The sequence below is a fragment of the Perca fluviatilis genome, chromosome 21 (assembly GCF_010015445.1).
Source record: "Perca fluviatilis chromosome 21, GENO_Pfluv_1.0, whole genome shotgun sequence".
Taxonomy (NCBI): domain Eukaryota; kingdom Metazoa; phylum Chordata; class Actinopteri; order Perciformes; family Percidae; genus Perca; species Perca fluviatilis.
In genome coordinates this window covers 14,125,292-14,149,391 of record NC_053132.1, presented here as the reverse complement: position 1 = coordinate 14,149,391, position 24,100 = coordinate 14,125,292, and the positions used below count along the sequence as shown (strand labels likewise).

The following is a 24,100-nucleotide window of genomic DNA, read 5'->3' as shown; positions in this document are numbered from 1 at the left end:
GGCTGTCTACAAATTACAACACCAAAAAGAGATGCAACAAAAATATTTTTTAATTTAACTTAAAAAATATATATATATAATATATTAATTTAATTTTTTTTTAAGTAAGTGCTGTAGTATAACTAGCAGGAAACAATAATTGAGGTAAGTTTGGAGACATTACCTTATTTAATCATTAAATTAATAAATCTCTTTTCGGTGTAGTAATTTGTAGACGGCCCTAAGCACTCGTCTAACTGCAGGTAGCAGCAGCAACAACGGAGAGCAAAAGAGCAGGCAAGTGTTCATAAACTTCTGGTGTACTTACAAACTTTCCAATCCATTGTTTTATGAGTGCATAACCTGTTTGTACTAGTGTAGAAGTTTGGTATCATTTCGGAGTATTAGTTAGGTCATTGAACTTAAATGGGTCCATTACTTCTCGCTAAGCTATTCAGCTGATAACGCGCTACTCTAATGTTAGAACCCGATGCTTTCTGAAAAAGAGCGGGAGTGTTTGGCTCAATGTCATGGTGCAAAGGACACTAGGGTGAAATTACTCCGAACCATCACTTAAAATGATATGCATGCTACTGGACATCTTTTGGTTTTGGTTTCCTTGGCTTGGGGTTAAGATGAATTGGGCATACTTGTACCTCTCCCCCCTCCGTGTAAGTGTGTGTGTATTTTGGGTGTTGATTTTTATTTTTCTTATGTTGTCAAAAAACAATCTTTAAAAAAAAGCCAGTCTGACTAGCCTAAATCTATTGGGTTACATATTCAATTACAGTCAAGCAAAGTGGCACTCTAAAGCTTTCTAATCTGTATTTGACATACCATTTGCTACAAACTGAGATAAACTATAAAAGTATTCCCTATCTGCTGCATGTTTATCCAATGAGGGCAACTACTTAAGGTCCCATGACATGGTGCTCTTTGGATGCTTTTATATAGACCTTAGTGGTCCCCTTATCTGAAGTCTATTTCCCAAAATTCAGCCTTGGTGCAGAATTACAGCCACTAGAGCCAGTCCCACAATGAGCTCTCTTTAGTATGTGCCATTTCTGTGTCTGTAGCTATTGAGGAGGAGAGAAGGGGGGGGCAAGGTGGAGGGTGGGGGTGTGGCCTTGACCAACTGCCACTTTGCCCGTTTGAAAGCCATGATGTCTCTCTCTCATGGATGGGCCAAATTCTCTGGGCAGGCAAAGCAGAGAAAGGGGAGGTAACCTTGCTCCTTATGACCTCATAAGGAGCAAGATTCCAGATCGGCCCATCTGAGCTAGGCCTGTCGCGATAGTCAATAAATCGAATTATCGCACGATAAAAAAAAAAGGAGCTCGATAATTTTTCCGGCCGCGATAATTTCCATTTGCATGCTTGTTTGTTTTCCTCGTCTCTCTCTACCAAAGAGACTGGAGGACCACTCTCGGTTCCTTAGCGTAACGAGGAGTGAACCCTCTTGTCAGTCGCATGGTCTTTGTGGGGGCGGGACTGCGGACAGAGAGACAGAGACAGACAAACGCTAGTTGAGAGTTGGAGCAGGGTTTCCCGCAGCACTTTGCAGTTAAGGGCCCGTCAAAAGAAAGTAGGCCTATATGAGCGATATCCACCGTGTTATTTGAGCGTCTCGTTTCTCCCTTTCAATCCAAACCACACAGCTGACAACCTGCAGGTGGAGACTGTGGAGACGGGCTCGGACATACACGCCGCTGGTCAGTCTCGCAAGCGGTTTCAGGAAAGTGGCTGCATGTTTCCGACAATGCACAGAACATTAACGGTACAAGCCTACAGCTGTCCGCGGACACGGATTTGGAAAGTATGTCAGAGTTGCACCTGTGTGTGTGTGTGTGTGTGTGTGTGTCCGCACGCCCACGAAGCTCCGACCTGAAGAGGAGCAGAAGCCGCGCCTCGCCCAAAATGAAGACTGAAAAACAGAACTATTTTGGTACATTTACTCGCCATGTGGCAGATAGCCATACAGATAGATTTAATTTATTAATTATATATTATTTAAATTTAATATTTAGAGTTAAATAATTGTAAAATGTAGTACAGAGTCTGTAGTCTGAGAACTTGTGTCACAAACGGCAATTCCACAACTGTACATCAGCGTGAAAGACGACATACTAAAGGAGATCAAAGACATGTTCTGGATATTTAAAATGTCTTCCAGTTCCAGTGTTAAATATTATTTAGAAATAAAAGTGTATTGATCTTTGAAAAGGTGTACCTGTATTATTATGCCATTATCATTATATTAGATGCAAATGGTCTCTCGATGACAATATTATCGTTTATCGCAATAATTTCTGGGACAATTTATCGTCCAGCAAAATTTGTTATCGTGACAGGCCTAATCTGAGCTTTCATTTTCTCAAAAGCAGAGCAGGATACCCAGGGCTCGGTTTACACCTATCGCCATTTCTAGCCACTGGGGGACCAAAGGCAGGCTGGGGGAACATATATTAATTAGGGCTGGGACGATTCGTCGGCGTCATCGATTACATAAATGCGTCAACACAAATAATTTGCGTCGACGCGTCACTAAATAAAATAAATAAAACTTGCATGCAAATTAATTAATGTAATGCGGAACTAATGTAATACGGAACTACTGTTAGATACGCCGGTTCTAGGGACACCTGATCTGTAGCCCTGCCTTAGCTCTGAAGCTAGCCAAGCTCCTCCGCCTCAGGCTCTGCCTACATGCAGTGTTTTGTCAGGTCGATGGTCCAGTGAGTGAGTCACATTAGCTACAAAAGAGAGTGACATGCACTCACTTGTGGGCGCTCCTGAGGGTGCCTAGCCTACTCCTGGTTGCTTGGCAACAGTAAACAGAAATTCTCTGGTGCTACCTTCAAGCACGTCTTAAAAGTTACTTCAGAGGTATTGTTAAGTCACAAGAACAATGTTTTTAGATTTAAAAGTATTTATTTCTCGATAAAAGTAACAAAATATATGAGATAAAATGCCAAACATATCAGATATATACAGAAATACGATGTCCTGAAGCGTTTTCCGCCATCTTGAATTATTTTCTTCGACTCGAGCCACTGACCTACGTCACGCTGCCCCTTCACTCTGATTGGCTGTCGCTTTGTCGCATCGCTCCACATTTGCATAAAATAGACTTCTTGTCTATTTTGGCCCCGCCTTGCTCGTGGCAGCAGCGAGCTCGTCGCTGGCAAACGGCCACTCCCATTGAAAATGAATGGTAGCCTGTCGCTTTGTCTCTGTCTCTTGTAGCTAATGTGAATGTGGGGTGGGGTTAGTCAGAAATAGCAGCACGAAAGGACGATTATGGCGAGTGGTGGCGACCCACAAGAGTTCCCTGCCGGCCTCTTTAAGATCACAAGTTTGGCAAAACTTCGAGACTATATGGCTGCAGTCTGGAGCCTCCCGTGCCATGTCTTCTCGTCTCATGCCGTCCGCGCCTCGAAAACTTTGGTCTTCGGGTCAGTTCCAGTAGTAGGCTACAGGCGAGAGAGTGGTTGATAAGACGAGGACTGTGCGTCTGCGTTGTTCAGCAGTTGTTGGGTATATGAGTGGAAATGTATCTATTGACTGTCCCAACTTCTCCTCCCTACAGTGCTTAACCAGCCTTTAGATACAAATAATTAAAGTTAAATTAAAAGGGAAAAGAGCTTGGATGTTAAACAAGAGCTTATTCATTATTTTACCTACTGTTAAAAAAGCAAATACAGGTTAATCTTTCATACACTACTCTTTTTGCACTTGCTCGGTTTACATTAAGTTTTTTTTTTGTATTACTCCTGAAAGTGACTTTATTTTGTGGTTGGATTGATCGCCTACATCTGGCTTCAGGTTGCACTAAAAAAAAAAAAAATTATTTTACTTGAACAGTGCCGTGTTAAACAATTTTATTAAATAGAGATTTTAACCTTATTGAAATTTGTTTTGTGTAAATTGTTAATAATTGAGCAATGGGAAAATTAATCGTTAGATTAGTAAACTAATCGAAAAAAGAATCGCTAGATTAATCGTTTAACAAAAATCGTTTGGGACAGCCCTAATATTAATGTTAAAAAAAACTCAAAGTGAATTTTTCATGCCATGGGACCTTTAACCTAGACACAGTTAAAGTCCAAGACCTACAGATGATTCTATGCACCAGAACTGCTGAAAAGAGCTCATCTTAAAAACTGCATGAACTAATATCCTTTAGGCATAATAAATCCTAAATTTACCAACTCATCATAGCTCCTTTATGCTTGGTTAGTAGTGAGCATAAATGCCCTCATTCATCTGAAAGAATACAGCATTATGGATCCTCCACCATGCTTAAAGATGCAGTAGGTAAGTCTTATAAAACTAATTTTCTGTCATATTTGCTGAAACTGACCCTATGTTCCAGTAGAACTACATGAATTATGTAAAAATAAAAAGCTCCTCTGTCACCTCCTACAGCCTGTAGTGCCATTGGCAAAATTTCAGCGCTCCCGGTTGATTTTCTCCAATTTTTCTCAATTTTCTTCCACTGCTCAGGCACGTACACGCATATAAGAGCGTTCTCCCCTCCCCCCTCCCCGCGCACGAGCTGCAGAAAGGTTTCCCAAAACTCCTGTGAATATTGGAGAGGCTTTTCAGAGGTGGCGTGAGCTGCGGGATTTTAAAGATCTGAAGAACGATGCAGACATAGCCACATTTCCTCTCAACAGGTAACATAATTACGATGAATGATTTATCTTTCACTTGGTTATTAGTAGTCAAAAGTCCACAAAGCTACGTTGGTGAGCATGATAGTAACGTTTGCACAGTGGTCGGTCACATATGATGCTGAAATGGCTAACGCTAGCCTGCTAGTTAGCATCGTTTTACTGTTGGTGAGTAAAGTTAACGTTGTGTTAGTGTTTAGTTATTGAACATGTCTGACATGCCTAGGCAGTTCTGTCAAACTCCGTTGTGGGGGGCTTAGGAGACTGTTTGGGCTGCAGCAGAAAGGGGGGAGGGACTGAGAAGTTGTCGATGTTCAAATTTGTTGGCGAAGTCCTGGCTCTTCACAATCTTACCTACTGCAGCTTTAACTGTTGGTAGGGTGTTCTTTTCCTTGTAGGCTTCATTGCTGCATCTGTAAACAAACTGTTGGTGTGCATTGCCAAAAAGCTCTATTTTTGTTTCATCTGTCTACAGAACATTTTCCCAGAAGAACTGCAGTTTTTCAGGCACTCTTTGGCAAAGATCAGTCGTTCCGTCTTTTCCTCAGCAATGGTGTCTTCCTTGGCCTTCACCCATGAAGTCCTGTTTGGTTTAGTGTTCGGTGTATGGTACTTGTTGAAACCATGACCCAAACTGTTCCAGGTTGGCCTTTGGTCTTTGGATGTTTGACGTGATGTTTTTGCCACCATTCGCACCAACCTTCGAAGACTTCTCTCATCAATTTTTCTCTTCCCCCCCACATCCAGGGAGGTTCCTGACAGTTCCATGCTTGGCAAACTTCTTAATAGCATTACGCACTGTTGAAACAGGGATACCAAGGTTTTTGGAGATGGCCTTATACCCTTTGGAGGTATACTAATAATAGCCCTTATGATGTCCTCAGGCAGCTCATTTGTCTTCACCATTGTGACAAAGGAATAGGAAATAAAAGGGTGTCTTTTTAAAACAGCAGGGGCCTCATGTATAAAAGACTGCGCAGCTTTCATACCAGAAGATGGCGTATGGCCAAAACTTGAAAAGTACCTACGCACAGAAATATTCACATGTATAAAACCGGTCATACGCCAGGTCCTGCGCACCTTTCCTTTATACATCACAATCAACGTGAAATTGAGCGCACATGAATGAGTGACCAACCCGCCTTGCCTCCTCCCATAAATGAATATGGAAATTACTATAAATGCGCCCCCGACGTCATTCTTTGTACAATCACAACGGGTTATCCCACTGTAGAAGAAAAAAAAAAACTTCACCGACTGAGGTTGAGGTGGTGGTGATCGCGGAGGTAGAGGCGAGAAAAAAATATTCTGTTTGGAGGTTTGTCATCTTGGATAAGCAATAAAAGAAAATGCCCAGAATGGCAAATGGTGACCAGGCCATGAATGCACCGAACCATGGCAGAAATAAAAAAAAATATATGTTTAATGTCGAAGTGGAAATCAAGAGAATAGCGGCAGCGCCACACCAGTAACAGAACATGCAACTCAGTGTCAGTCCAAATTACGCACAATAAGCAGTTTGAACTCACTGATGAAATGCCATTTATTTTATTTATTAAGTGTTAGTACGCTCAGTGAAACTGAGTCCAGCGCGAGGGAGACCTGACTCAGAGGAGGAGAGGTTAGTGAGGCCAGCGTCTCCACGGCAGGTGACAGTGGGCACGGATCCGCTACGCGAGTGTGGATGAAATAATGAAATAGTAAATAGGACTACAGAAATATTTGCAGAATTAAGACAGTCAAGACGGCCGAGTGTTTGGTGCACCGGGTACACCTTGTTCACTTTATAGCCTACAAATCATCCACGGGATCAGTTACGCATCACATGAGTTAGCCCTCCCGACACAGCGTTTGTTCCTGGGGAGATAGATCCGTGCGTCCCGCCTCCTGCGCGCCATGGATGTCTGAGTCTCAGCAACTAAAGACGAGACACTATTGCATTTTCCGTGCCGATATTTTTGTTGCCAGTAAGATATTTCATCTATGGGAAATACAGAGGATGACTGAAAGTATTTTCTAAGTGGATTTATCATTCATTTCCCATCCTCATGTTTAACAGAGATTAAGTAGCCTGCAAATTAAACAGTTTATAGTGCGAAAGATGTGAAACAATTTCCACATAATATGATCCAACTTTTATGGAGTATCAGCGGATAAAATTATGTTTTTCACAGACAACGTCACAGACGTATGCCAATAACTATAGTTGAAACTTTATTTTGTAATGTTGATTGATTTTCGGCACTTTTCAGTTAAAATTCTCCACGTTACAGAGCCAGAAAAGACTTTGCGGATGGCCCGCACATTCTCACGTCTGCTCAACAGTTGGCGTGACGCCCCGCACATTCTCACGTCAAGTTAATTTTTTATACATCACAAAGTGTCCGTGAAAACCAGCGTACGCAAGCTTTTCGTGCGTACGCAACGTTTATACATGAGGCCCCAGGGCTCCAGACTGCGACCAAATGCTCGCATTTTGCGACCAAAATTTGAAAGTGTGCTGAATTTTACATCCAGTCGCACATGTCCTTTTTTTTACACGTTAAACGTTGAAATTTCGGTACCTGAGAGCGCGTAAGCGCAAGCTTATCTGTCCTCTCTGAAAATTGACAGAGAGCGGTGCTCCGACACAAACACGCACACATGCAGAGCTGCAGACGACGCAAACTTCGGCTCTGCAGTTTTGTTGAAGTCAGAGTGAGTCACGGAAATGCCTTTAAAGTGGTTTCAAGTGAGGTTACAGTTTTTCATAACTTCACGTAGACAGCGTTTGCTGCGATATGATATTAATCGCGAGCCGAAAGCGGTCGCGGTGCTGTTGACGGTGCAGATCCACTTGTCCGTGCGACGCTTCTGTCGCGTCGCGCCCCGCTCTATTCCTATGGGTGACGTCAAGCGACTTCAACGCTCCTGCAAAGCATTCCGGGAAGGCAGCGCTACATTTGAAAAAATGCTGCGCGTCAAAAAGCTTGCCGATGCCCAGCTTTATGCAAATGAATCGCGTTGAACGCGACGCGACTATCCAGTAGAAGTAGACGAAAATCTTTCAAACTGACCTTTGTTGATCTGAAATGAAGACATATTCAGCAACTGCATGGCCTATTTCTCGCTTAAAATGTTTTCAGAAACACATTTCGGTGAACTATTTTTGTAAAATACGAGATTGTATTCTCAACGAGCCGCCATGACACTCTGTTGAAATTCTCGAGTAGACACACCCACGTCACGCGTTCGTTCAATCAGCTGCTGGTTAGGGGCGTGGAGCATCAACCATGGCTATATGACGTCGCAACACCACCCGACAGTCGTGTCGCAAAATTGGATCTGTACCGTAACGGTGCAGATCCACTTGTCCGTGCGACGCTTCTGTCGCGTCGCGCCCCGCTCTATTCCTATGGGTGACGTCAAGCGACTTCAACGCTCCTGCAAAGCATTCCGGGAAGGCGGCGCTACATTTGAAAAAATGCTGCGCGTCAAAAAGCTGGCCGATGTTTTCAGAAACACATTTCGGTTAACTATTTTTGTAAAATACGAGATCGTATTCTCAACGAGCCGCCATGACACATTCTCGAGTAGACACACCCACGTCACGCGTTCGTTCAATCAGCTGCTGGTTAGGGGCGTGGAGCATCAACCATGGCTATATGACATCGCGACACCACCCGACAGTCGTGTCGCAAAAGTGGATCTGTACCGTTCCTCGGAGACGAGCAGGGTTCGTGTACTTGGCGGCCAACGGATTTTCGTTTTGAAAGGAAAAAAACAAAAACGAAAAACGGCCAGTTTCCCAATTACCATTAGTAAATAGGAAAACAAAAAACGGAAAACAACCCATTATCCGTTTTTTGTTTTGATATTAAAAAACGGAAAACGAAAAACTATCTCGTTATCCGATTTTCTTTGATGTGTTTGTAGATGGAACTCGGAAATTAAATTGTGTGTATAAATCTTATTCCTCATTCATTTTTTTCGCGGACCGGAAGCGATAACGTAGGTAGTAAGCGGCTGCATACCCGGAAATCATTTGGACATCAATGAGACCATGGACAGTTAGAATGATACGGACATAAAAATGTTTTTAGACGAATATGCTAGTTTTATATTAGAAAACCGAAAGAATGGGATGTCTTGTGGTGATATAGCAGCTGCGTTGGGTTCACAGTTTGGAACGATACGGGGGTTTTCTGAGAGGAGTGTGCGGAGGTGGTGTGCTCAGCAGGGACTTGTGGCGAAACACAAGTTGACTTTTATTATGAAGTGGTCACAGGAGATTAGCGCTGACTGCTCTCATTCATCAAAAATGAGTCTACACAACAAGACAACCATCATAGTCTAATAATAATAATAATAATGAAGCGAAAACATTTTCAAAACTTGTACACGGACCGAGCAGCCAGCATGGCAGCCAGGCACAACGGTGGTTTCTATGCCCTGGTGACTGACTGACAGGCTGAGGTTGTAAGGCAAGGCAACTTTATTTCTACAGCACCTTTCAGCATCAAGGCAATTCAAAGTGCTTTACATGAAACATTAAATAGCAATTAAAAACAGTCATGGTGAAAATAAAATGAGGAAAATACAATAATAAACAAAATATATATTTTTTTTTACTGTCATGACAGCGATGGGGCTGTCAGTTTACCTTCTATGTTGCATCTTCAAAAGTGACACTGAATTTGAAACAGCACATTGTAATTTCTGCATCTATTATCAAAGTATTTATTAGTGGAAATTAGTAGAAATGTGAATATTTGGTTAGCATGTTGATTTACAGTGTGTGCCCCTACATTTTCTGGTTGTGCCCCTAAAATTTTCAGTTCGGGGCCACTTTGATCCTAGTGAAAAAAGTTAGTCTGGAGCCCTGGACAGTCAAACGGAAGTCATTATTTGTTGGCTAATTCATGTCACATGGGCACAGACAATTTATCACAGGTGATTCTCAGTTGTGATTTACCACTGGTGAGTCATAATGTGTTTCCATACCGATTTACAGCAAACATAAACACTGCTGAGTTTTAAGGTTCTTGTATGTGATGGATGACTGCTCAATTACTCTTTGTTCCAATCCTAAAAAGCCTGAGATCCACACAGAATTTTTTTTCTGTACCTCCTTAGTATTGTTGAATCATATACTTTCATAATAGAGAAGGTAAATATTCAAAGTGATTAGTCCAATTCCTTCAATTAAACCAGCCTTTGTCTAACATGTGGATATCAGAAATAAAGGGGAAAACAGAAAAAGACAAAATTCCAGTTAGTACTCAGAGCAAAAACAAAACTAGAGCTCAAATGATTAGTCAATCACCAGAAAAAATAATCTGAAAATATTGGTTAGCCTAATTGTTTCAGTCATTTTCCAATCTTCTGCTTCCAGCTTCTCAAATGTAAATATTTTCTGTTTCATATCACTGTAAATTGAAAATCTTTGGAGTTTGAACTGTTGATCAGACAAAAAAATAGGCAACATGGAAACAGCCACTGAAAAATAAACAAACTACAGTCATCTTGAAATACTATTATCACTTTCATGAGACATCAAGCCAAAAAAGGACACTGAAGCCAAATTCAGAGGCATGTTCACACTGTAGCAATGAAGTTTAGCCAGTGACCACAGCAAAATGTGATCCACAATGACAGACAATAAGATCCCCTCTTACTACTATACATTTTCATCCAAATAGATAGTTTCACATTAAAAAAAAGCTATCAAGACTTGCCATTTGACATATTTAGGAATTATACAACGGATAGAACACTATGTGTATTTGAGGAGAGAAAGTGAAGGATAAGATGAGCACATGTTCTACTGTTGTCTTGACATTACTGTTATTAACACCACTGCATGTTGTCAGACCTGCCCATGCTGATTCAGATACTTACACCCATGCATTTACAGATTTCCTTTAGCCAAGTGCCTGAGGTTAAATCTTATGAAGCAGTGTGTGGAAAAGCCCAAACACAGGTCCATGAAGTACCTTTACTAGAAACAAGAGATAAGCAGTGATCATTGAAAAGCACGCATCCTATCTCCTTTGCCTTTGTACATCTGATAACATTTCATGGTGGTTTTATGTCAGCTTCTGAATTACCAGCTGGGCTTTATGGTAGCAGCTTCTGCATCAGCTGCTGCACTTCAACACAGAAAGACAGTCTGCATGATGTCTGTGATGATCTAGCCAGGGGGAGTCTGGCTAGGATTTAGCTTAGCAATGCTATCCTGTCATGCTTTCAGAGCCAGATGTCCCAGTATTTAGCCGGCCATAATCCACGGGTACAGTCCATTGTTTAAAGCTATCTAGCCGTGAAATATGTGTCACTGTATAGGCTCCAGAGATGGAGGAAACTGGATTTGGAGGCGGCAGCATCAGAGGGGCCCGAAAGGGGGTACTGCTTCAGACACAGCTGCTGTTTGATGAGCCTGACAGCGCTCTAGCATCACTTTTCCCGTGCAAACTTCCGTGCCACACCATGCGAGTCAGGCCAACACAACTGAATAAAGCTCTTTTACCAGCTACCACACCCACTTCACAAACTGTTCACTAGCTAGCCAAGCAAGTTCGATAACTTTAGCTTGGCTCGCCGTGCGAGAATGAGGAACAAGTTACTTGCAAGGAAACAAGATAGACAATGTAATAGCTAAGCGTAGACAAACCTACGGAGTGATATATAAAAAGGAAAACACAAGCTTCAGGAACATGCTATAAAGGTTTAGCCTGCGTTTGTGATTAATATGAGCTCTGTTTTTCTCCACCGGCGACTGATGAGTCCGTTAAATCTATTTTAAGGCAAACTAAGTAGGAAACCGTGTTATATTGTCTGTCTCTGGCAGGATGACGGAAGTTTTAGCAGACAATCTCACACCTGACTGACTGGCTAACTGCTGTAACGTTAGCCTCATACTGCTGTCGCTTGCTAACGTTAACCGGTAACGTTAAGGAGAAGCTACGTTGGCGTTTAAAAAGAACTCAGCGTAAATGGTTACCTTGTCAATGAAAGTAGCACCTCCTCGAAGTACAGGAATCGTTCCCCGGTCAAAACGACACAACTAAAGAGTCACTAACGTTACTTGTTCTTGTACAGGAGTCTACTGCTGCTGCCAGTTGCCCCCTCACTCTCGTCCTGCCTGTCGCACCATAATCTGACGAGCGATTGCACGACGATGCCAGCGCCTGATTGGTTTAAACTTGGTCACGCGGTGATGTCAGTCACACCCACAACTTTAAATGAGTACTTGAGTAATGAATGTACTCACTCACTAATGGAATCTGGGGGAAATATTTGATCATATTTGAGTTTTTAAGTGTCTGTATATTTTCTGTTGTGTGTGTGTTTAGGGCCCCATCCGAAAAGCTTTTAGTAGCTCATTTGGGGTTCCCCATTTCACACGGACTACATAAGATCATTGTAGCCTACCTTCTGAAATTGTGCTTTAATGATACGATGACGTGTGAATAAAAAAAATAAAATAAAAAATAAAAATCAGAGTATTTCACAAATAAATTTCAAATAAGTCCAACATTACAGTAAAAGACGAGCCTTTATTTTTCGCATTAAAAAAAAGCATGTCGATAATACTGTGAAAAGTTTTACAAAATGATACATAGTTCAGTGAAAGAACAATTAATAGAAGCGTCCAACCTACTATCAGTGGCCCTTTAAAACAGGTAGAACAAGTAGGGAAAGGGCTGTACTGACAGAACGTGCGTGACAAGTATGGCTGGATAACAGCTACTGTAGGTGAGATTGACGATGACATAAAAAGTGTTTTGTGTTCGAGGATGAAGAATTAACTTGCAAAAACTCAATTTCATTCAATGGCCAAATATGACAAAGGTCCTGTGAAAGACCATAAAAACGTAAACGACTTGCTCTGCAGCTTTTGATGTACTTACTGATTTGTTAATTCAGGTAAGGCACCACTTAAATTTGAATGGGACAGTGGGACAGATGTTTGGTTGGTGCTTTCAAGAGAAGAAAATCTCTAGGTGTAAGTGTGCTGATTTTAGCCTGTTTCAGGAAAAAATATACTTTGCACAATCTGAGAGCAAAGATGATGTGTTAAACATTTACAAATGAGTCTCTTAAAAAAGAAGGAAGACGAACACTTGCATTCTGCTGTATACAGGTTAGAATATGCAGTACAATAAATATAAATAGACCAAGGGAAGACTGAAGAAAAAAAGATTTATGGACACAAACCGCTTTACATTCCAATCAAATATACAATGCAGCATGGATAAAAAACAAAATACCCTGCACGTCTATTCTATATCTGACAAGTGAGCCAATAAAACCTGAACAAACGCTCCCAAGAGACTGGCGTCCTAAACAGGCTGTCCTGAGGTCAGTTTTGACATTGAACTTCCACAGTACATTGACACTCTATAGAGACATGCTATCCCAGGAGAACCTTAAAAAACGTAAGCCATGTTATGTCTTCTAAAACTAATCAACCATGATGCTTACACTTCCAATGTATTTCTTCCTACTGATCACCTTTATGAAGGTTGAGGCAGTGTTACAAGATTTTATTTAATATCATTTTGATTTTGGCAACAGCGACATGCTCTGATCAGCTGATCCAAACCTCTTAAATAAGACTTCTTAAGAACCTTTTTTTATTTACAATGATAATTCTTAACTTAAGTCTCTGAATTATCCATCCCACTGTTTGTTAGCATCAATGCGAGGAGTAAATTTAGAAGTGAATGTAATAATGAGAAACCTCTTGAATAAGAGTGGGGAGATTTTGCAAGACACTCAGGAGTATGAGCATCAGGAGATGACTGTGGGTCCATTTTAATTTTGTCCACTGCGGGGCTGCATTTTCCAACATGCTCCTTTACTTTAGCCAAATTGGAAAAAGAAATTTCCAGGTCCAGAGTCTTGGAAAAAACACACAAACAAAAGTTAGTTAATATGATGCACTTTCTCTGATAGATTTTTCCATGATTCAATAAACTAGTGTTTGTCCAAACTGGAAAAAAAGAAGAAGAAAAAAAAAAAACATACCTGGACTGGAATCAAAACTATATCCTCCTCCTCCTCCTCCACCATGGCCACCAAAGAAGGCCCTGAAGATGTTGTTTGCATCAAAATCTAAAGAAAAAGCAAAGGCAAAAATATAGCGGGATTAGCTGGTGATGATGAGGTTCAGGAAGAACAAATGGAGCGAAAAGTTAGAATATCCACCAAAACTTCTAATTTAAGGATACAAAATAAATTGAAAAAGCTATGATGCATGTTATGATATTACGTGTACATATGTATTGTGAATAATCTGTGAATCCGTTTTGGTTGCAATTGAATATATCCTTTTGTAGTTACTGGAGATTTAGATTTATTCCTGCTGACATAATACGTTGGCTGCCGCTCACATTGCAATTTAACAACAAGTAGAACTATTCAGAGGTTATTGGGCCCGTCCAGTTTAACTCCACATACTGTTGTGTTGATGTAGTTTGTTGTCAAAACGTTCGCTTTCTTCCGAGTCAACTTTTACAACTATCAACGACCAGCTCCACCAAAAACGTCACCGCGGGAGATGGCTTTGAAACGCAGACACCAAAATTAAGGTAAGAAATAAATAACTAAGGCTAACATTACAAGAAACATAAACAGGCTAGCTAGCTAACTGTTATCAATCTCACGATGTGACTAATTGTCCCAAGACAGCATTGTGGAGAGTGAAATGGGAGACTAGAAAAAGGCGTTCAGGTAGTGTGTTGTTAGGATGGCTACAGTACATCATGGGCTCCTGTTATCTAAAATATTTTCAGTGTAATGGCTCAATATCTAAATGATTGCAACAATGTGGATGAGGTCGTTATAATTGGATGGCCTGCAGCTTCAAGCACAATTAGTTTGGATACAAGCGTTACATTTTGGAAGATAGACGGAATTCTGAACAGCTGAACAGCTGCTGTGAACAAGGTCTATCAACTAAGGGTCTTTGTCATCTTTAAAAACACCTAATAGTTAACTCTCTAGAGAAGCATATCACCATGTTTACATCCGCCAAGCAGGCTATGTTTGCCCATTTGTTTGTTTGTTGGATTGTTTGTCAGGAGTATTACGGAAAAACTTCTGGCCCGATTTTCATTAAACTTGCTGGAAGGATGTAGCATGGGCCAAGCAAGAACCCATTAAGTTTTGGAGCGGATTTGAATCACAGGGCGGATAGATGAATTATCTTTCATTAACAAAACGAGATAGATAGAAAGACCTATTAGATAGATAGATAGATATTATTGTGGTGCTGGAATAATCAGAACAATGTTCCAGACTGGGAAGATTCACACCGCATTAACATTGTGTGATAGGGCATGCCTTAGCAGAGGTCTGCACTCTCAAGTGCTTTTTTTAGTTTGAAATGTATTCCTTTAAAATAAGTAATATTTAAAAAAAAAAAAAAAAAAAAGATATGTTCTCTTTCATCCCACCAATGACCTACAGGCGGAATGTAAATCTAGCCAAAGAAAAGAAAAGACTAAAAGCAGTCACCTCCACCATCACAGGAGCCCTCATCTTCCAGGTCGTGTCCACTATCGTAGCGCATCTTCTTCTTTGGGTCAGAGAGCACAGTGAAGGCCTCGCCCACCTCCTTGAATTTCTTTTCCTCCTCCTTCTGCACCTCTGGAGTTGCCGCACTGTGGCGGTCTGCAAGAAGATGATACAATTAAGATTTTAAAACATCATCAAACGTAATCAAAGTTGGTAACCTGCATGTCTGTGCAAAGACCAAAAGGTCTACCTGGGTGGTGCATAAGGGCCCGTTTGCGATAGGCTTTTTTGATCTCGTCCTCGGTGGCGTTCTTGCTGACCCCCAACACCTTGTAGTAATCTTTCCTTTTGCTCTTCTTCAGCTCCAGCTGTGCTGTCTTCAGCAGATGTTTGTGATCTAGAGGGATACAATGTGTGAGTGTGTGAAAACCTGACCAGCTAGTGCATCAGTTAAGACGGGTAAAGATGTAGAAAGACGCCAGCTTACCTGATGTTTTTTCTGTCTGGTAAACTTTTTCATAGTCTCGTACGGCCTCTTCATACTGCTCCGTGTTCATGTAACTATGGGGTTACACAAAGTCACTCAAAAACTGCACAATGCGGAACACACACACATGAGGAAAAATTTACTCCTATTGAATGTGTATCATACCACTGAGCTCTTCTTAAGTAGGCCTTGATGTAAGTGTCATCTAGTTTGATTGCGCTGGTGCAGTCATCAATGGCTTGATTAAGTTTCTTCAGCTGTTGATGAGGAAATAAGTAAATGTATGAATGAATGAGTAAGAAGAGCCCAAGCACTATGCAAGGTTGCTACTTTTAAACAAATAACCAGACAGCATTATTGATCAAATGTCCGTGACTAGTAGTTTGCTGATTTGTTGCCTTTCACCTTTGCTCCTGCCGTGGCTCTGTTGCAGTAGAGTTTAGCATTGGTCTTGATGTTGTTGGGGTCTATCGTCAGTGCCTCGGTATACAGCTGGTAGGCGGCTTCATAGTTGCAGTTCTTAAATGCCTGATTGCCCTCCTCTTTCTTGGCTTTTAAGGCTTTGGCATTCTGATTTAGAAAGAGAACAAGTCATTATGTTCCTCCTACAACAATTTACTCACACTTGAAGTGACACGTAAGCCATGTAAAAGATGTTCTCTGTATTTCAGCATGTCTCGAACCGTGGATTTACTGTGTTGAGCTGCCTTGTCATGTATGTGAGCTGTAGGAACAGATTTGTGTTAGCCTTTTTAAAAAAAGGTGCCCTGTGGAGTTGTCCTTTAAACAAACAAAAGTTCTGATTACATTCAGTGTTTTGCCTCACGAAAACGCATTTTGTGTATACATCAGTGTTGACATAAAAAAATGACAATCTTACCCTGCAGGCTAGCCGGGCCTTTTCGTGGTCAGGTGCCATGCGCAGAGCCTGGACGAAGAATTGTACAGCTTTATCGATGCAGTCCTCGTAGTAGAGACACAGGCCTCGGACGTAGAGTGCGTCTGCGTTCGTGGAATCCATTCGCAGGATATCGCTGTAAAAGAAAGTTTTGTTTTCATCTGCTGTGGAGAATCTGTAAATCAATTCCATCCTTCTTATTGGAAAGCGACTAAAGCAGACCCTGTACTCATATTAAAATCTTATATGAAGCCAAGAGAGATTTGCATAACTGTAACAAAACAATCATACACCATGAAGCTAACACCAGTTGTTCCTACCTCGCTACAGACTGGGCTTCAGGATAGCGTCCCAGCAGAGCCAGACACTCGGCCTTGAGGATTTTGAAGCGGTGGCAGGCAGAAGCCACAGCTAAGGCCCGGTCCATGCAGTACACCACCTGGATCAGAACAGGGCCAATTCACCTGTTACACTATTCATGTCATTCATTCATGCAAGAAATGCAGATATTTGGAGCTTTGAAAAACCTAAATATTTGTTTTATTATTATTCAATGTAAAAAAAAAAAAACGCTGTTCAGTGTAACTTAACAATTTCGAGAGACAAAATGTATGTGTGTGTGTGTGTAATAAGCACCAAAATTAAAATTAGACAATTTGACAGATTTTTCTGTCATCATTTTGATTAGTTGATATCATATTTTGATTAGTTGAGGAAATCTCTCGCTCTCTTATATTTTCCAGCTGACTGACCATAGAAATAACTTGGAAAAAGGTGAAAAAAGAAAATGGGTGTAAATACCTTTCTGAAATCCCGCTTCTCAAAGCCAAAATCTGCCATTCGTTCGTACTCCAGTAGAGTCCCTGCAGTCTTATTCTAAAATATGACAACAATCACCAATCAATCAATCAATCAATCAATCAATCAATCAATCAATCAATCAATCAATCAACCAATCAATCAATCTTTCTTTAGAATGTTAACAGATGGGTTTGAATTGCATTATTCAGCCTTTAGCTCCAAGACTGTGATTAGTACGCAATTCAATTCAATGCTTTCCTATACTGTAATTACATGAAATAAAATGCGAAAAGTTCAGGTGATCCCCACCTCCTGCTCGGCCTCTTTGTTGCTGGGCTCAAGCTCCAAAACCTTTTGAAAGCAGCGATTGGCCGCCATGGCATTTCCCAACAACAGGTGGCACTTGCCCTCACGTAGATGACCCTGTGGGACAGGAGGGGCACAAGACTGTGTAAACAACTGTACATGTTACTCTCTATTCTGCAAGTGCAGCAAGGGGTTTTGAGACAATTAGTGGCGGGCAAAGCTGAGAATGTAGAGGATGTTCAAACCGACCTTCATGAAACAGTCATCCAGCCGCACAGCCTGCTGGGAATCTTCTAGGGCCTCTCGAAAGCGACAGAGCATCATGAGGGTGGCTGCCCTGTTGCCATAATAACTGGCATTTTTGGGGCTTACATCTTGAGATGAAAGAAGAAAAAAATTTCACAAACTGAGATGCGGGTACAAATTACAGATAAATATACTCTATGTCCATACAAATGGCAGAAGTCAAGTCTTAAAGTAGATGTGAGACAAGAGGAAATCATCAGCATTATACAACAGGACAGTATAAACAAAGATTGGTCAATGGGTTAAGAGAAGTTGGTGGTCACCTATGGCTTTAGTATAATAGTTGAAAGCCTCAGAGTATTCTTTCTTGCTGTAGAATGCATTTCCTTGCTCTTTGAAGCCTTCAGCCTGACTGCAAAGAGAAAAAACAGAAACCAGACAGACAGTAACTAGCTGATACAGTATAAAACAAACTGTTTTGAATTTTATTGAAATTAAACTGGAGACAAAAGGCACCATAAAAAAGTGCAGTTTTCTACTGATAATCTCTTTCAACTAACTAAATAAAAATCCCAGAGTATCTTCACAATGTCTTTATTACGCAAGTTTGATTTACAGTGCAGCCCTACTACAGACCTAAGGAAAAATCTTTGTTTGGTACAGATCCTTGAAAAAAGGATGATCATTTTAATGTATTTTTCAATTCAAAATGACATTAATGATGCAAAAATGATCATTCCCTCCAAAATTGTGATTCATATTACAATATTAGTTGAAATAATTGCAATGAGATATATTTTCAAAATTGTTTAGCCCTACAACCAATTAAAGGCATGGTTGTTAATATTTTCCAAAATACAGTATGTACACTTTTTAATATATTTTTTTATATGGTCTTTACACACCGACAGCAATCAATAACGTATGGGCTTTGAAAAAGGAGTGAAAAAGATCTATCATCTGTAGCTGCTGTAATCCTTTAAAAACGTCCACCAATCAAAACGAACGGACCACTTTTTATGAACAAATGGTTTGCTCATACTCATTTGTATCCTTAAGAGAATTTCTTGCAAATGAGGCAGAGCCTGAAAGGACTGGAGTGTGGTGTGTTACACCTGGAACTGGGACAGCAGCGCATAGCACATACTGTACAGTCCTGATAGCTGTAGTACTAAACATAGCAGTGAAATTCACCTGCTGCAGACCTTTCAAAAAGTGCCAAATGTTAAAGGGCAAATCAACACTGATTCACATACAGAAAAAAATGCTGTGCTGCTCACTGTGGGATGAAGCATTTAAAAGTGTTGCTATTTAGGCCGCAACACAGTCAGTGACATAACAGTGAGTGTGTTCAATCAGCCAAAAAAAAACTTTAACTAAGGTTGGGTGCAGATTTTGTTTTGTTTTGAAAAATCCATTCTGATAAATCGAATTCAGCGGTTAGTCTTAAAAAAGGCCAAGAAATGGGAAGAAGCACAGATTTCTTAGCATGACTTGTTCGTTTTCACATGCTTCTGCCATGGCAGATAACAAGCACATTCACCCTTAGTGTGTATAAACTTTGTTTGAGACAATAACATAATTTTAATGCATAACATTGTCATAATTCTGAATAGCATGCTGGCACAGGAATTAGAAGACAAGTGTGTTTTAGCTTAAGATGACTAGAACACTGTACAACAATGTTCTATTGCTTATCTTTCCTTTATATGGGAACAGCAGCATTTTGTTTTGTACAAAAGTTGCAGCAATGCAAATCTTTTAAATAACTAAATTAACAGTAGAACATATTGCTATTGCTATCTGCAAATATAGCACTAACAGTTTGAGACATTGCCAATTTACTTATTATGGTAATTTGTATTATTACAATCTCAAACAACTGGAAAAATCACTCACACAATGTACTGATTCCTATATTTTATCTTTCATATGTGGCATATTCTAAGCCCAGTAAATGCTACCTAATATTCATTAGAAATTGTTTTGTAAACACATTATACATGTTAACATTTTATACATGTTAACATTTAACACTCTTTTATTAGAACATGTGTTGCTTCAAATTTTGCACAGATCACATTGACAGTAATGTTACATTTTGCATTTAATTCTCAGTCTCAAGGATGATTGCCTACCAGAGAGGTACACTTTTGGTTTGCTTTAAAAGGTCACATATTGTAAAAAGTGAGACTTCCATTATGTTTTTGATTATTTTATTATAAAGCAGGTCGAGGTGTTATATAAATACTTCTACAGTATTAAAACGCTCAATCCACAGATAAATGCACACAGCCCTTATTAAGAAACTGTGCTTTTAAACAATCTGTAAGGACTTCTGTACAGTTGTGATATCACAACACACACTATATATTTTTTTGTTTTATTTTTTATTATATAGGTAGAAAGTGCCACTACAGTGCCATCACAGTCATTCCCCGGCTGCAATTACGGTGCAGATGTGGAAGACGGTAAACGTTGACCAATCAAAAATGTGTTGTTTTTTTTTACATTAAAGCATGTAAACATGTTATAGAAGAAAACCAAAATACAAGTATGACCCTGAAAATGAGCATAACATGGGACCTTTAACTATTGAAGACTGTCGCATCACAACCCTGAATATTAAAATAATTGAGACTGTTTAAAATGTTTCGGTAGCTAAGTTTTGAAAGTTAACTTAGGTAATTACGGTAACCCTGATGGTGATGGTTTGAGCCTCTTGTGGAACTTTCTCGAAAACGGACTGATACCTTACGGTCCAGAAACAGACTGTAGTGATGCTTTATTCTCCGTAATTGTCTCCGTACAAGCAGGTCTATTGACCCAAAAAATCTCAAAATACAATATAGCTGTAACGTTAGCTGGGGAGCATGTGCCAAGACACGCTAATTATCTTAGCTAACGTTAGGTTTTCTTGACGAATAAGTTGCGAAGCAAAGCAAAAATCCACAAATTGTGATCTAATTTGAACTGTCGAAACTATGATAACGCCAACACCTACTAGCTAATCAAATCTAAGATTTAGCTAAATGTTCCGTTTCCCCGGACGGATAGATAACGTTAGCCTGGTTAGCTTGTCTCCGGGCTGATAGCGCTGTTGTTCCCGAGCCTTGTCAGCTAACGACGGTTGAGTTCAGTCAGTGAATCCCCGGTTATTTTCATATTATACACGCAGCACAACAAAACACAGCGGACAATTATATATATATTTACCGATCCATGTCCTCTGGATTGTGGATTTGAGGTTCTGTGTCCACCGGCACGTCGATGTCAACAGCTGCCATTTTTTTCTAGAAAGAACGAACACGAACCAACGTCATTTCCGGGGACTTTTTTTTTCTTCCTCTTTTTTTGAGTGCTTGAGAAACATAGATGAAAAAAAAGTAAACGTTGCATCAAAATATTACATGTTTTAATATAACTTTCTCAAAGCAGGACTTGTGTGGGATGCATCATTTTCTGGCTTCAAAACGTACATACATTAGCTAGCTTTTGAAAATAAATGTTACAAAAAATGAATAAAAAAAACAAAAAACAGAAATGTACTGCAGTTTTAACCAGCTTCAAACCTCGCCTGAGTCTTTGAAACATTTAACTACATTTTAAATTACCCCATAAGCTTCTACTTGTAATAATTTTTCAATCAACTAATGATCAGGCTCATATCACAAGGATTTACTGGATGATTCACAAATGAACAGTTGGACATGCTGTGGCTATTTGTGTATATTAGACATTCTCCATATCAAGAGCTGAAAAAAACACTTCTAAATCCTCAGCATGTTTTTGGTTAAAAAAAAAACATTAAATCTGTTTTTATTTAAAGTTAATCTCCTCCTACAAATATGCTACAATTGAACATCAGTCAAAGAAGGCAGTATATCACAATGGTCTTTGTAGAGATGCAAAAAACATTATCTATCCAAAAGTGACTAAACATGATTTTAACTTGGGTTAGTGTATCAATCATAAAGAGATTTAGATGTTGATGGTAACTAATCCTTTTCACAATTTGCTGTTTGTTAGATAGATACAAATGTATATTGCAGGAAATAGCACTGACATCTTCCTTGCTATGGTTATCCTATCTATTATGTGCAAAATACCACTAGAGGGCACTAGAGTATCATAAAGTATGGGGGGATACATCAACAATAACTTTGTTACCAGCCACAACAGCAATGCTGGTATTGTTTTTCACCTTGTGACTCTGTGTGCGTGCTTGTGTGTCATCATGGCAAAATGTGGTCCTGGAGACGGCTACTGCAGTAGGAACTACCACAGAAGAGGTTTTAAGTACTTTGCATGGTGTTTATGTCTGCCTGTCAGAGTTGTCTGTTATGGAGTTTAAAGATGCAAGTGATCTGAGCAATGGCACAGGAGGTCACAAATCTTTACAGGTGGTGTGTTGTTGAGATCAAAATTAAAACCGAGTTCGAAGTTGGGTGTAGTCCAAGCACACCTATCTTGATCTGCATAGTGATCTGAAATAAGAACGGTGCCAAACTGACGATACAAGTTATTACTGACTGTGTGCCTTGATCAAGGACCTTTAAGTGTTCTTGTCGATAACTATATTCATACATAAAGTAGGTCTATATTCTCCGTAATGAAAGCTAAAAAAAACGTATATTTGCATATGAAGAAACTACCACAACTTTGTAAAAACAGTACTATTTATATGTTCATATAGAATACAGAATTGACATTTTCAGCACATAATCATTTACATTATTGCAATTGATGCACAGTTACAGTTAGTCATTACTTTTACCAGGTGACACTTCAAAAATACATATTGCTTAGGATGATTCAGCACTATCAGGTGGGAGTGGTTTTCTAAAGTGAAAGAAAGTTTTTTTTTATTAAGCTATATAAAAAAATGTAATGAAGACGTCAAATACATTTAAATACTTGTGGATAAATCATGATATATAATTTCGGGGAACAGCACACATCAGCCTGTCTCTTCATCTTCCACAAACAGCATCAAGATGTTGCTTAATCATGACTTATTTATCAACACAAGTTTTCAATTTTATAACTTTAAATGAAACTATCACACTGTATGCATTAGCTGTAGTCTGTCTCCATATGACGAGTATTCTTGGCATCATATCAGGATGGTGGTTGATTGTCACTTCATAACACAGAGAGCAAGAGAGAAACACATACACAGAGAAAAAAATGAATGTATGTATTTATCTTAAATAAATTATTTAACGAAAATTCATCCACATAAGACAACGGCTGCAAAGATATACATTTGATGAGATAAACTATCCTTAGCAATCCAAAGTTATAGGTCTCCTTTGTCTTTTCATTGGTGGAGGGTGGTTATATATGAAAATAGCCACTTTCATGGGAGATTAACACAATCTGGACTTTCTTGATCTTGGTTATAAAGACTGAAGCAGGAATGAAGTATTGTACTTATTCTCCCAGAGTACAACTAGAAAGATCTGAAATTGAAAGCATTTTGGCAACAAACACTTAGTAACATTTACACACCCTAGTGTATTATATCATTGTCTTTAAATAAAACTAAAAGATGCTTGTCATTATGGCTTCCAGAGGGGTCCAGACCCGGGTAACATGCACTCAACAGTTTGTTGAGGGGAAACAGCTGAGCGATGGTCCTTCCATTTTTAAAGGGGTGAAGACACTGGTCAGTCAGCACTGAAATCTCAATCTACAGTACACCAGGGGATTGTGCATACTGTTGTTACGACTTGAAACTGCCAAACTTGACATGTTTATATGCTGCCATCGTGGTCGCTGCATAGTGTCCTAATGTCCTTCAGGGGGTCCCGTGCTTTGTCCTTACTGACCAAGCTAAACTTTTCTGCTAGTCCAGCTTTGGCTAGTTTATGTCCACTCTACTGTAAGTCCTCCAGCCTTGCCTGGCTCATTGCTAGTAAGGAGAGAAGATAATAGGAGCATGTGTAGCCCTCAGAGGTCCTGGGGCAGGCCTGAAGAGTGTGGGGCTGATCAGGGGACCATGGATGAAGGCTGTGGGACCCGGTGGCAGCCGTAGTGCCAAGGGTCCAGACGCCATGGAGCACAAGGCAGCTTGATTGAGGGGGCTGGTCAGGAACCCTGCCGGCAGGGCCTTAGATAGCTGCTTGTGCAGGGCCAGTTTAGTCTGAAACCAAAGACAAGAGACATATTTATTCTAAACGAGAGTCTAAAGCCAAGCTA

General features: G+C 40.1%; 3 protein-coding genes across 6 annotated transcripts in view; all 3 read right to left on the bottom strand.

Moving 5' to 3' along the window:
* aclyb (ATP citrate lyase b) overlaps positions 1–11,800 on the bottom strand; it is a 29,064-nt gene extending 17,264 nt beyond the window's left edge. Inside the window, exon 1 of the mRNA XM_039789092.1 lies at positions 11,638–11,800. The gene's annotated coding sequence lies outside the window, so the exon portion shown is untranslated. The remainder of the gene's footprint in view (positions 1–11,637) is intronic.
* A 1,022-nt stretch (positions 11,801–12,822) lies between these two features.
* LOC120551552 (dnaJ homolog subfamily C member 7-like) lies at positions 12,823–21,224 on the bottom strand. The gene is made up of 14 exons (XM_039789036.1): positions 21,113–21,224; positions 18,220–18,308; positions 17,900–18,024; positions 17,654–17,767; positions 17,345–17,419; positions 16,864–16,982; positions 16,526–16,679; positions 16,051–16,215; positions 15,811–15,902; positions 15,646–15,719; positions 15,409–15,555; positions 15,159–15,314; positions 13,668–13,754; positions 12,823–13,540 (listed from the first exon to the last, which is right to left on the bottom strand). Exons 1-14 carry the CDS (start codon positions 21,181–21,183, stop codon positions 13,503–13,505), a joined length of 1,506 nt encoding a protein of 501 aa, XP_039644970.1. The 5' UTR covers positions 21,184–21,224; the 3' UTR covers positions 12,823–13,502.
* Positions 21,225–22,557: 1,333 nt separating this feature from the next.
* Positions 22,558–24,100, bottom strand: part of LOC120551364 (zinc finger protein 385C-like) — a 77,661-nt gene continuing 76,118 nt past the window's right edge. For all 4 annotated transcript variants that reach the window (XM_039788767.1, XM_039788769.1, XM_039788768.1 and 1 more), the window contains one exon: positions 22,558–24,044. In XM_039788767.1, coding sequence (XP_039644701.1) covers positions 23,814–24,044 — 231 coding nt within the window. In that variant the 3' untranslated portion in view covers positions 22,558–23,813. The remainder of the gene's footprint in view (positions 24,045–24,100) is intronic.

Bases quoted from the DNA above. Each gene is read 5' to 3' on its own strand.
- LOC120551552 (XM_039789036.1), bottom strand. From the start codon at position 21,183: ATGGCAGCTGTTGACATCGACGTGCCGGTGGACACAGAACCTCAAATC. The intron at 18,309-21,112 runs GTAAATATATAT...TTCTCTTTGCAG, and splicing joins AATCCAGAGGACATGGATCG to TCAGGCTGAAGGCTTCAAAG. The intron at 16,216-16,525 runs GTAAGATTGTCA...TTTCTAAATCAG, and splicing joins AGGCCCGGCTAGCCTGCAGG to AATGCCAAAGCCTTAAAAGC.